We start from the raw sequence: 13013 nt of genomic DNA, 5'->3' as shown, positions 1-13013 counted from the left end.
TATAAAAAAAATTGGGAATTATCAGTAAATACTTTTTGGATGATAAATAACATGTAAAAAATTATACATCATATATATAAATTGAACTTTTTAGGAATCGTTTTGTTAGTGAATAAGATATACTGAAATTATATGGAATTATTTAGTGAATATACTTTTAGTGTTAACTTTTGATTCAATACTAATTAAGTTGAGATAAGTTTACCAACATGAATTGTGGTGCAGCAGTGAGACTGCTTTATTCTTAATCAGAGATTTTGAATTCGAGCTCTGGATATGAAAAAAATCATGTTAGAAGCGTCACTCCTGAATGAGACCTGTAATGCGTGATTTAAATTTTTTTGTCGGGGACAAGTGTCACCATATTCTTTTTTACTTTTTTTTGTTTGATTAAAAAATAAAATTGAATCTTATAATATTAAAAGGTTCATTTACATAAATAATATAATATATAACATTAATTACTAATTTTAGTACATATTTTAGCTTCACCAAAAATGACAATATTTTTTTTATCTAAAATAATAATAATAAAAAATATTTTTCTCTTTCTCCTCCCCCCCCCCCCCCCCCCCCCTCCTTTTCTTTTTTTTTTCTTTCCATTTTTCCCTTTCTCACTCTTTCTCTTTCTTACCCCTCCCCCTTCATTCTTCTCTTTTTTTGATCCAATTTTTCTCTCTATCTCTCTCTTTTTAAAAAATACTTAATAATTAATTATCTTAATTTAAATTTAATTTTGAATTGATTATTATAAAAATGTTAATTTTATTATTTTTTAAATTAAATAATTTTTTATGTATATACATATATAATGCATTTCTAACACAATAAAGGAAATAAATATAAACAATAATTATAATACATTTTGAATATAATATATTATAAATATTATAAGCATGTTTCAATGCACGTGGTGAATATATAACTAAAATATTTTTAATACAACAATATATTTCGTTAACAAGAGAAAAAATAAAAAATAATTATAATAGATTTTGAATTCAATGTATTATATTATAAGTATATTTCAATACACGTGGTGAATATATAATTAAAATATTTTTAATACAATAATATATTTTTTGAAATAACAACGATTGAATGCATAACAATATATAACATTGAATTCAAATTGGAATACATTTTGAATTCAATATATTATACATATTATATACATGTTTCAATGCACATGATGATGCTGAATATATAACTAAAATATATTTAATACAATAATATATTTCGTTAATAATAAAAAATATTTATAATAGATTCTGAATTCAATATATTATAGAAATGTTTCAATGCACTTGGTGAATATATAAATAAAATATTTATAATATAATAATATATTTTAGCACCATTAATAAGAAAAAAAATAATAATCATAATAGATTTTGAAAACAATTTATTATACATATTATAGGCATCTTTCAATAAATGTGGTGAATATATAATTAAATATTTTTAATATAAATATATTATAAGTATTATATGTGAATTTCAAATATTTCGATACTATTTAAATTTGAATAATTAATTATTAATTTAAAAAAAAGGATAAAGAGAAAGAGAAAGAGAGAGAAAAGAGAAAAAATAGATGAAAAAAAAACACGTAGAGGGGGAGGGGGGAAGGGAGAGGGAGGGGGGGAGAGAGGGGTAATGAGGTAATTTTAATTATTAATTAAGATAAATAAATTAGAAATTATATTTAAAAAAATATTTTAAAAAAATAATTATTAATCTAAAAAAGTTTATTTATATAAAAATTCCATATTAAAACGACAACTATCTTGGACCTTTTGATTTCTGAATCTTGTCGGACATCTTTTGTAGTACAGAAGTACTTCTTTGGTTGGACCTTGAACTAAGGGGCCGATTGATTACAAATTAAAGTTATAAGCTATTAATTACGTAGGATTTAGTTATATATATATTAGTTATGCAGGATTTAATTATATAGAGTTTAAAAAAAATTAGTGAACTAATTCTTATTTCTTAATTTTAAAATATTTATTATACTCATTAAAATAAATAACTATCTAAATAACACATTAAAATTTAAATAAATACTAATTAATAGCTAAAACAATAGACGGCCAGCAACTCCATGGAAGAATATCCATTAATAGCTAGAGATAACAATATGTTCTAAGTAACTTTTCTCTTTTTGTGCAAGGTTTTTTGTATCAATAATTTTTTCAAATTTTTCTTTTCTTTTTTTTTTATAAAAAAAGTAAATAATAAATAATTAAAAGCAATTAAGTAATTTGTATTGAATAAAATTAAGCAATCAAGATTAAAAAAAAAAGGAATAACTGTGTAATTTATTATTTTAATACATGTATAACTAATACCACATAACTTATTTCATCTTCTATCCTACATAACTTATACATAGATTTCTCCATAAGTTATGTAAGTATTAATTATGTAGGATTAATAAAAACGCAACCAAACATTATATCCTATTTTTAAACCAAACATGGTATAAAATTAATACATAAATAAAGTTATTCATGTATTAACTTTATATTAACCCCGTAACCAAACGGCCCCTAACTATTTTGTAGTAATTATATATGTTACTTTTTCTATATCCTAAATGTGATACAGTTAAAAGTTAGAGTGATCCAAATTTTATATGATTTGAAATTTGGAGTCATCCAAATTACTATAGTTAATTATAGTAATTTATAATACATTTTACATAATTTTAAAATAATTGACATAAATAGAATTTTGAAAGTCAATCAAATTTTATTATATATTTTTAAAATATTTTAAATTATATAAATAACCTCGATCGAAAACAGATACGTCGATGAAGAAGTGTATAATTTAGACAAAATTTACTAAATTAAGGTAAAGATAAACCGTGTATTGGCCTTTTTGTTGGAATATTATTGGACCACATGTCATGAAACGTGGAAGCAAGTGGAGTGGATCGTACATCCTCTCGAGTATAGATTCAACCAAAGCTTTCTGGAAAACGATTCTTCCTCTTTAATTATTCATATGGTCCATTATATTATTATGCAAATTAGGACAAGTGTCTCTCTTTTAATCTGGTACGATATTTAAGATTTTTTTAAAAATAATAATTGTGATTTAAAATAATTTTTAAATATTTATATAATTATAAATTATTTTATTAAAAATAAAAAAAATATATTTTTAATTATAGCAAAGTAACATTTTCTTAATACAGACTAACAAAAAAAGAGTGTCAAATAAAATGAGAAATATTATATAGGCAGAGCTAAAGATGAAGATACAAATTCGAATTCAATAATTTGTATTTAAATTTTAGAAAAATAATATATTTAATACATAATTTTAAAGAATTAAATTATAATTTTTAAATTTTAAATTCTAATTTTGCTTCGATTATTTACTACATCGAGTTTGAAGTCACCACGGTAATGGATGTTCACGTGCGTATCGAGGGGACACGTGGTGTTGTTTGGAAAACGATCCTCCTATGTAGGGATACCTTTCTTTTTAAGATACTGCAGAAAAAGGATCAAACAGGAATATCATTGAACATCCATGAGGAGATTATTTTCTAATAACTTGGATTTTCAATTTAAAAGAAAAAGAAATGTTATCTTATGCTAACTAACAATACATTCTGAAAAAATTTAATAGCTTATTTGGTTGATTAATGAATTTTCATCTTGTTGTCAATTCACTAACTTGATATCCCTCTCTCGTTTCTCCTTCCTCTGACGGAGCCAGAATATTTAATAAAAAAAAATTAAAATTTTAAAAAACAGAAACATGAATTAGCTACAACAGATTCTATATCTATTATATATGTACAAATTTTAAATATATATAAATAGTATAAATTTTTGCGAAAGGGTTCGGATGAACCCTCTCACTATAAGTTGGCTCCACCCCTAATTCCTGATATGTGGGATGAGATAAATAAAATTATTTTATAGATTATGTATTCCATAGGATAAGTTATCTCATTGAGGGGCGGAGTCACTTTATGATTTTGGTTTTCATTCGAATCTTATTCGATAAAAAATTATACTATTGATATATAGTTAAAATAATTTTTTTTATATATATAAGAGATGTTTTTTTATATATATAAGAGATGTTAAAGCTGCCTTTGATTAGTTCATATATTTATTTCTTCAAATTTTAAAACTCCTTAAATAAAATCTCGACTCCACCACTAATTTCATCATATATATATATATATAAAATAATTTATTCAATCAGTATAATATAAATAATAAATTAAATAATTTCAAACTAATTAATACCTCTAATCAAATAAATAATAAAATAATTTTATATTTTATCTCAAAATTATTACTCCCTTGACAAAGGGTCTCTCTTAACTTCATTATTATGTGTAAAGAGAAACAGAGACATCCCAAAACCCAAAGCTCAGAGACTCTTGATATATAATTACTATATATCAGGATAACCATTATACAATTAACAGCTCCTATATATCCTTCTCTACAAACCTTTTTTTTTTATTTGTCTCATACAGATGGACTCACTCATCCATATATGCAAATCTCAAACTGTACATCTCCTTAATTAATACAACTTTCTTTTATATAGATTCACACATTCAGGTAATAGTTATGCCCTATTATCAATTTCATGCTAGGCCAGATAGAATTTGAGTGAGATGAGGTTTAGAGCAATTCGAGAAAAGATTGGAATTAATATCAAAGTGTGGATTGGATTTTCTATTAGTTAAAACGTGTGAGGTAAAAGCTATGCCCTGTTATCATACGCCGGTGGTCTGATAGTGGCATACATCATCATATCCAGCCATAAAATTCAGGTAAAAACTTGCCCTGTTATCAATTTTGTGCTCGGTATATTTTTCATATATATGGATGACAAATTTAAAGTTTATAAATTTATATTTATTATAATTTTATTAAAACTTTTATATATAAATTTATATTTCGCGCTATCACAAAGCGGCACCTACCGCAGGAGTAGAGAGTTGACAGAAAACAGCGCAACCGGCCATAAGTAAATTAAAGCTGTCGCCCATTTCTTCAATAATTCAACCTATAGACGGTACTCTCCGTTTCAATTAATTTTTTTTAAAAAAAATAAGACAAATGAACTGAAATGCTGAGATTATTAGTTAAATATAGAATTTCTGTTTATTCATTTTTTATTACTAAGAATTTCTGATTTACTATTTTAATATAATATAATTTCTGTTTATGTAGGTGCATCGACTCTAGCAGGACCCCAGCTGACTAGCATCCTGATAAAGATATCTCAAGCAGGTTAGTACGTACGCTATCAATTTAATTAATAATTTAATATTAATCAAAATAATTATCAACATTAATTAAATTAAAATTAATTAAATTAATATTTTAAATATTTTAAACTATATGAAAAGTATAATAATTTATAATTTTTCTCATATTAATATAAAAAATATATAATATTTATTAAAATTGATATTATTGAGTTTTCAAAAGAAAATAGGAAACTGGGACAAATATTTTGAAATTAAGAATTGTATACATTGAATGTGGAATATAAACGGGTAGTGTGTCTTTCAGTAATGATTAATGAACATAATTGATCATTAAGAAATTAAGGTTACTTATTCCGACAGGTTAAATTATAAACATAGCATAAAACTATTTAGGCGCAATATATATATAAAAAAAACCCTTCTAAATTAGTTCAGATATACATGCATTATTAATAATGTAATTTTTTTTTAATAATGCATGTATAAAGTTGTTTACATTATTTTAACCTGTGATAACAAGATTAGTTAGTATTATTTTACCAATCATCAACTAATTACTTATAATAATTTTATAAATAATTTAATTATACAAATATATATACATATTTTTTCATAAATAATAATGCATATAACATAAACTCATCCACCTATATATGTTAAAGCAAAGCATATATAAACCTGAGCTTTCTTTTTCCCCAAACAATTCTAATACTCCAAGTAATTATACAAAAAGGTAAAAAGTCTCTCCACCATCACTTTTTATATATAAAGACAGAGATGTGAGGTTGCGGTAAATTAGCACGTGTGATGAATTCACGTGAATTTAGTAATTTTTATAATATATTATTATAAAATCAATTAAATATTTATAAATAGTTTATAATAAACTAAATTATTATAATATATTAATTTAAAATATTTATCAAAATTTTATAAATTTAAAATTTTGGATCCGTTCTGAAGTGGGGACCAACAGTTCTAAACCTAACCTGATAAGATTGTTGATAATTTATCTATAATGTTTGAAAATATAGTCAGATGCTTATCCATTCAAAAATAGAATTCTAAATTTCAAGTTGTGATTTTAATTTTATATGTACATAAATCATGATTTCATGTCCAAATATTCCCTTAATAATTGTTTATGCCCAACATTCTATATGACATATTCAAAGCTAAAAAATTTAAAGAACAATTTGATCTATTTCAAATATTTTTAATTTAAGACTATAAAATAAAAAAATTTAACTTTTATATCATGTCAAACAAATTAATGAAGGATTGTAGGGAAAGCAACTGAGCAAAAATGGGGTCATAAGAGAGAATAAATACACAGTACTTGTGTTGTGTGGTTTTTGAATGGATAAGCATCTGACTATATTTTCAAACATTATAGATAAATTATCAACAATCTTATCAGGTTAGGTTTAGAACTGTTGGTCCCCACTTCAGAACGGATCCAAAATTTTAAATTTATATTTGGAATGGAATAATATCGATTCATACAGAAGAAAAGGTTCTCTTTTTTTTTTGTACTTATAATAAGCAGTTTTCAGCTTATAAGCAACTTATTTTTTTTTTTAGCCAAACAGACTTCAATAAATCTTCTCTTCCTCTATCTACCCCAGCCTCGAAATTTAATTTCCTTAATATCCTCTTTCATTTTCCATTCGTTTGGTGTAGGGTAACTTTTACATATAGCCGACAATCTTTGGCGAGAATATGTTATAATCCGTACTTCCTAAACATTTTTTTAAACTTAATTAACATTTGCTTATACCCTTTTAATTTGAACTGTACTGATTATATATAGATAGTGATTTCAAAAGCTTTTAAACAAGTACAATATTTTGAAAAATTAATCAGCATCAATATCAAATCCAACTTTTCATTCAGATTTTGAATTTCCAAACTTACAGAATTGCTGAATTTCCACTTGATTTGATTATTAATAAATGAATTGTCACAATGAATAAGAAAATAAATTGAGAAAATGAACAATAAAAAGTAGCTTTGAAGATTTTAATCATTACATAGATTATTAGCTTTGAAGATTCCTTTGGGCTGCATATTACCAGACTCTCTTGGGCCTTTAGTCTTTTTTTCCCCCTTTCCACTACACCCTTCCAACTTTGCACATGATGACTACGTACATTGTTAGGTTTAAAGAATAATCTCTTCATATTATTTTCTTTACTAGTTAAGTGTACGTATTTTTAAAATATAAATTATTATGTGTATGTTATATAAAAATATAAAAAATAATATAAAAATTAAGATAAAAAGCCAGGTATTGAAAAAGGAACATGATAGCTCATTATCATATCATAATTAAAGAGCAAAATTAAGTGGACGTTTGACCATGTTTCATAGAGAAATTTGGAAAAAGTAATTTTTGTTTTCAAAGTTAAAATGATATTTAAAAATTGAGTTATGTTTGATCATAAATACAAATTGAAATTGTTTTTGACATATTTTCAATAAAATTAATACATGAATATCTTTTATTGAAAAATTATATTGTATAAATATAATTTAAAGTTATTATATATATAAATATTGAACACCGTTAATATAAATTTTGAATTCACCATTAATTAGGATAATACTTTTTTAATATACATCTCTTTTTCTTTTCTTTCATGAAATCCCTCAGCAGATGTGTTTCATTCGTAAGCAATCACACACAATATATATATATATATCAATAGAAGCAACCAATGAAAATCGTACTAAAAGAAAAACAAAGAAACTAGACTTTTACTCCTAACATTTCCTATCTCGATAGAATCTTGTCAAAATCTACTTGATTGTGTCTCAGTAGTGTTTTCATATCTTTAAAGAAGATAAGCACCCTATAGTTACATCACTCCTACTGCTTATGTAATTCGAAAGTAGGGTCGATATAATATTTAAGTACTACATATGTGTGTGTCATTCTTACGTAGACATCATACTAATTAATCCTGTCTGTATCATTTCAGTTTTATCTAAAGTCCCAAAGGGGTCAATGTAGTATGAAACAACTCCTCTTAAATTGTGTGCACACACACACGACAAACCTTGAGAAACAGGTCAAGCCGGATCTAAGGTTTTATTCAGTGTGTCTAAATGAAACACAAATATTATGACATGTTTTTGAAAAGAAATTTCTTCCCTTAATAAACATTTTGATGTTTATATATACTGTCTTTTAATCCATTCATCTATTTTTCTTTCACTATCCAAGACAGCAATATGAGGTCCAACATTTAATTTTGAGATTCTAATACGAACTCAAATATTTACGTGGGCCCTAGTAGCCACCCCTAATAATCCCCACGCGTCCGAATGCCATAGCTTTATTAACCACAACAGTTCTCATACTAGCGCGTTCTTTTCACTCACTAAAAACCAACCATTTGTCAAGTTTCAATTCCCATCAACATACCTTCTCTTTTTTTTCTTCTTCTTATTTTAATTTATTTGTATAAGAATCTCTCTTTTTTAAGTAACTTTTTCTAATTTATTTTTAAATGACATATTTCAAATTACAAAATTTAAAACTATTTTTAGTTTAAAATAATAACATTCCAAAGTGATTTTTTTTATAGCTTTTTAAAATTACACATCAAGTCAAAATTAGATACTTTATTTTATGTGACATTATTTTTTTTAATTCATCTTAAAAAGAATGTCATTTTATTATAATTAAAAATAATTTAAATTTAAATTTTTTCTTTTTCATAATCAGAAATATTTAATAATTTTTTATATTATAAATTTTAATTTTTTTATAAATATTATATCAAATCAAAAAATGCTACATAAATTAGGGCGAACTTCAAACCTCCCTTGGGAGAATATGGTGATTCTCACGGGCGAGCAAGGAGCGTGACAAAGTCTGAAAAGCTGTAACTATTCTAACAAGAGACACGCGTCCATTAATAGGAACCTCCCACCAAAAAGTATTCACCACTTTGGTTATCACAACTTAAAATGTACATACGTGTCAACTTTTTGTCTGAGTGCAATATACGTGTCCACATTCTCATTGGCTATTCCCTTCACACCAATCAGGACACCCAATTTCTCTGGATACGCTACTTTATCAATGGACCCACCTAATCGCTGTGCACCAATCAAATCTCTTTACTATTCTACGCTTGCCCTAGACACGTGCCCTTCCTTCACCCCTATCACTGTGCTGTAACTATGATAATCTTCTCGGCCACCGGTCAAATTTCATTTTCTCAGCCTAAAAACACCACCTGGAGAAACCTCCTCACCCGTGATGGACGGTGGAAATGGTTGTCCAGCCGCAAGATACGCCGGTGGACCGCACGATACGACGATAATGAACCAGATAATGCTTAGATTCCGACCGATCGCACCTAAACCGGTCGCCGGCGGTTCATCTCCAGTATGTACACCGGAAAATAACAACATGGAACTCGTTACAAAAAGAAGAGCGAAGAGAAAGTACGTTAGAGTTAAGAAAAGTAGCAAGTGCAAGTCTAACAAAGAAGACGAAGCAAATAAAGACGGATCTTCACTGTATGAGGATGACGGAACTTTCTTAACCCTTCAGTTGATGCCGGAAAGCAGTAGCGGCGTTAAGAACTCTCTAGAAAACACCGGATCTCGACCTTTCTGGATGAATTATCATAAATCGGAGAATAGTGAGATTTTCCCCGTAGGATCAGATCAGTTAGATCGGATGGTTGAGATGCAGAAGAAAAGAGTGGTGGAGTCGTGGGTGATGGTAGACCGGATGACTAAGGCGTTGGTAGACGGAGAAGCGTTAGGTAGTACGGACACGGAGAAGATGAAGAATCTGGAAGCTGACACGTGTCCAGGGCTCATATCAGACGGCTTAGATAGAGTTCAGTGGGTGAATCGGGCGTACAGGAGAATGGTTGATCCTCTAGAAGGTTCTGGAAAGGCGCCGGAACTGGTGACGTGGCTGGTAGTGAAGGAGAAAATATTGTTGCCTAACTCACCAGCTTTTGCATGCACTGTGAGGATACTGCACACGAAGAACTCACAGACAATGCCGTGTGATGTATGGAAGATGGAATTTGGAGGATTTGCATGGAGATTTGATGCTAAAGCTGCTCTTAGATTGGGTCGTTAATGAAGAAGCAGCTACCAGGTAATTTAAATTACCTAAATACTTAATTATATAATGCTAAATAATTATTGGTAATCGTGCTGCTTTAATTTTGCGCGTACAATCTTTGCGTGAAAGGAGGATGCAAGCACTTCTTGTTTAATCTTCTGCTACTTATAAATTGTATAAAGAGTTTGTTGAGATCGTGAATTGTGAAATCTAATATCTTGCTTTTTGCTTGATTAATTTCAATCCGTGAAAATTAGTATTTTCTTAAATTGGTTCAAAGTGGAATTCATATAGATAACATGTGAACCAATTCGATTTTCCAAGTAGATGGGCGATATAGGTATATATATATATATCAGGTGAATCAATTCATTACTCGAGTTTCAAATAAGATGGGAGATGTTATTCCATGACATATAATCATCATATCTATATAGTTTTGTTTTTATACTTGGAAGTTAATTTCTTGATCAGAAAGAATGAAATCGATTTTGTTGAAAACATATATAGGATCGATCAATCTTTTGTTCTATCCTATTTTATCAAATTATTTTGAGATTTCTAACTTTTTAATCTAATAATCCAAAAACGTATATCAAATGAAATTATATCTGATAATATGTTAATTTTTTGAGACGCATGCAAAATTTTATATCAATTTGTTGATATTGTGACATTTCTTGTAGCTAAATTTCTTAAAACTCAGATGTCAAATACTAACGGGAAAGGATCGATGAAGAGGAAGTAGAGCACATACATGATTTTCTTCCTTTTATTAGTTGAACTATCACCTTAAACATTTGTGTGTGTTGGGTAATGTCACAATCGGGTTCGGGTCGAAATAATGATCGAACATACTGTATTTTTGATGACTAAGTTACGAAATAAAGTTGTATTTTTGGTTTTAGCTACACTTTTTAATATGATAATAAGTGTTTGATCGTATAATCGTTCATTTTTTTTTTAATATGTTGACTAATTAAAAATCCTTAGTTATATATGTGTATGTACATTATGTCGTCATCCCTCATTACATGAAGACACTGGCAAATAATAAATAAAACCTTCTCTTCATTTAATTATCCGATACAAGTATTAATATCATTGGACAGGTTGAGATAATTAAGAACCAATATAATGGAAATTATTGGACACAGGTGGAGGCTGCAACTAAATAAATTACTTTGCTAACTGCTGCTGTTTCTATATAGACAAGTTTTCTTGAGTCCGGAACTAAAAGAACTTTTTGTTGTTACCCCATACAATTTTTTTTTTGTAAGTCACATGGGCCAGTGCGACCTATCCTAAATGTAATACTAATGGCCGTTAGGGGAAAAATGGCATTTGCGAGGTTTCATGCGTTTTTGTTCTTTTGGTATCATTTCAAAATTATATGCCGTTTTGAAATTTTTGTAAAAAAAAATTTGTCCTCGACTCCAGACTCGAGTAGCCTATTGTTGCTGGTTTCTTAGAAAAAATTATTCACTGTGAATCTACATAAGATAAAATTGATATCGAAAAAGGGTTTAAACTGTATTCGAATTATTAAAAATGGTATAAAAATAGCTCGTATTTATTTATTTGGTTTAAAATGTCCTTGAAATTCATTTTTAGATCCAAAAATGATTTTTTCTTTCACGAAAAAAGTAATGAGGGGCATTTTTATACTTTTTTCAATAGTTTGAGGATATTTTAAGTTCTTTTTATAATTAAAATTCTGTTAAATAAACACTTTACTTCTATGGAGCCGGATGTGAGCTTATCGCCTACTGATCTTACTCAAAAAGAGTTAATGGGAGTAAACACATCAATCGCAGTAGACGCAGAGGAAGAAAAGACCGCAAAGAAAAACCCCTCTTCCTTCCCCTTCGGGCAAACAACTTTCCTTCTTTTTTCCTCTCTCCTTGCCCTTTACTTTAGGGCATGGAATTTCGGAGTGAATGAGTACAACAAAACAAGGAAAGAAGGGTGGGAAACGGACCGTAGCGCAACGACTGGGACATGTGTTGGAGGAGTTTTTGAGCTTGAGCTAACACTCATGCAAGTCAGAACGCTAGGTTGAATGTGCGATCGAGACTACACTACGTAGGTACCTATGCAGGTGAGGCGTCGGTAGGTCCTAAAATTCTTTAAAATAATTTTAATTAAATAATTTGAATAATTTTTTTAAACACGTGGTGATCTTCTATTGATTTTAATTTAATTGTAAATCAAATTTTATTAACAGAAATTTAATTAAATAATTTGAATAATTTTTTTAAACACGTAGTGGTCATTTATTGGTTATAATTTAATTAATTATAAAATTAAAATTTATTTAGCAGAATTTTAATTAAATAATTTGAATAATTTTTTTAAACATGTGGCAATAATTTATAGGTTATAATTTAATTATTTAAAATTAATTATAAATTAAAATTTATTTAACAGAATTTTAATTACGAAAAAGGGCTTAAAATGTCTTCGAACTATTGAAAATGAAATAAAAATGTATTTCATGTTCTTTTCTTTTAAAGAAAAGGTCATTTTTGAATTTAAATGTGGATGTCAAGATTATTTTAGGCCAATAGATGAATAAGGGACATTTTTATATTATTATCAATAATTCGAGGATATTTTAGGTCTTTTTACGAATTGATATTCGAGGAA

The 13013-nt window shown here is 27.4% G+C and overlaps 1 protein-coding gene across 6 annotated transcripts; it reads left to right on the top strand.

The window, feature by feature from the left end:
* Positions 1 to 4406: 4406 nt before the first annotated feature.
* LOC129874383 (uncharacterized) lies at positions 4407 to 11741 on the top strand. 6 transcript variants are annotated; one of them, XM_055949663.1, is made up of 5 exons: positions 4410 to 4819; positions 4978 to 5064; positions 5223 to 5282; positions 9079 to 10397; positions 11051 to 11271. In XM_055949663.1, exon 4 carries the CDS (start codon positions 9537 to 9539, stop codon positions 10377 to 10379), a length of 843 nt encoding a protein of 280 aa, XP_055805638.1. In that variant the 5' UTR covers positions 4410 to 4819; positions 4978 to 5064; positions 5223 to 5282; positions 9079 to 9536; the 3' UTR covers positions 10380 to 10397; positions 11051 to 11271. The 6 variants fall into 6 exon arrangements, with proteins under 6 accessions (XP_055805641.1, XP_055805640.1, XP_055805638.1 ...); XM_055949664.1 differs by having other exon boundaries at positions 4963 to 5064; XM_055949666.1 differs by lacking the exons at positions 4978 to 5064; positions 11051 to 11271 and adding an exon at positions 11522 to 11741 and having other exon boundaries at positions 4407 to 4819.
* The last annotated feature ends 1272 nt before the right edge of the window (positions 11742 to 13013 follow it).

This window comes from Solanum dulcamara, chromosome 11 (genome assembly GCF_947179165.1).
Source record: "Solanum dulcamara chromosome 11, daSolDulc1.2, whole genome shotgun sequence".
NCBI lineage: Eukaryota > Viridiplantae > Streptophyta > Magnoliopsida > Solanales > Solanaceae > Solanum > Solanum dulcamara.
This window is presented reverse-complemented; position numbering and strand designations above follow the sequence as displayed.

What these genes read in the sequence shown, in the direction of transcription:
- LOC129874383 (XM_055949666.1), top strand. Translation starts at nt 9,537, where the DNA reads ATGGACGGTGGAAATGGTTGTCCAGCCGCAAGATACGCCGGTGGACCG.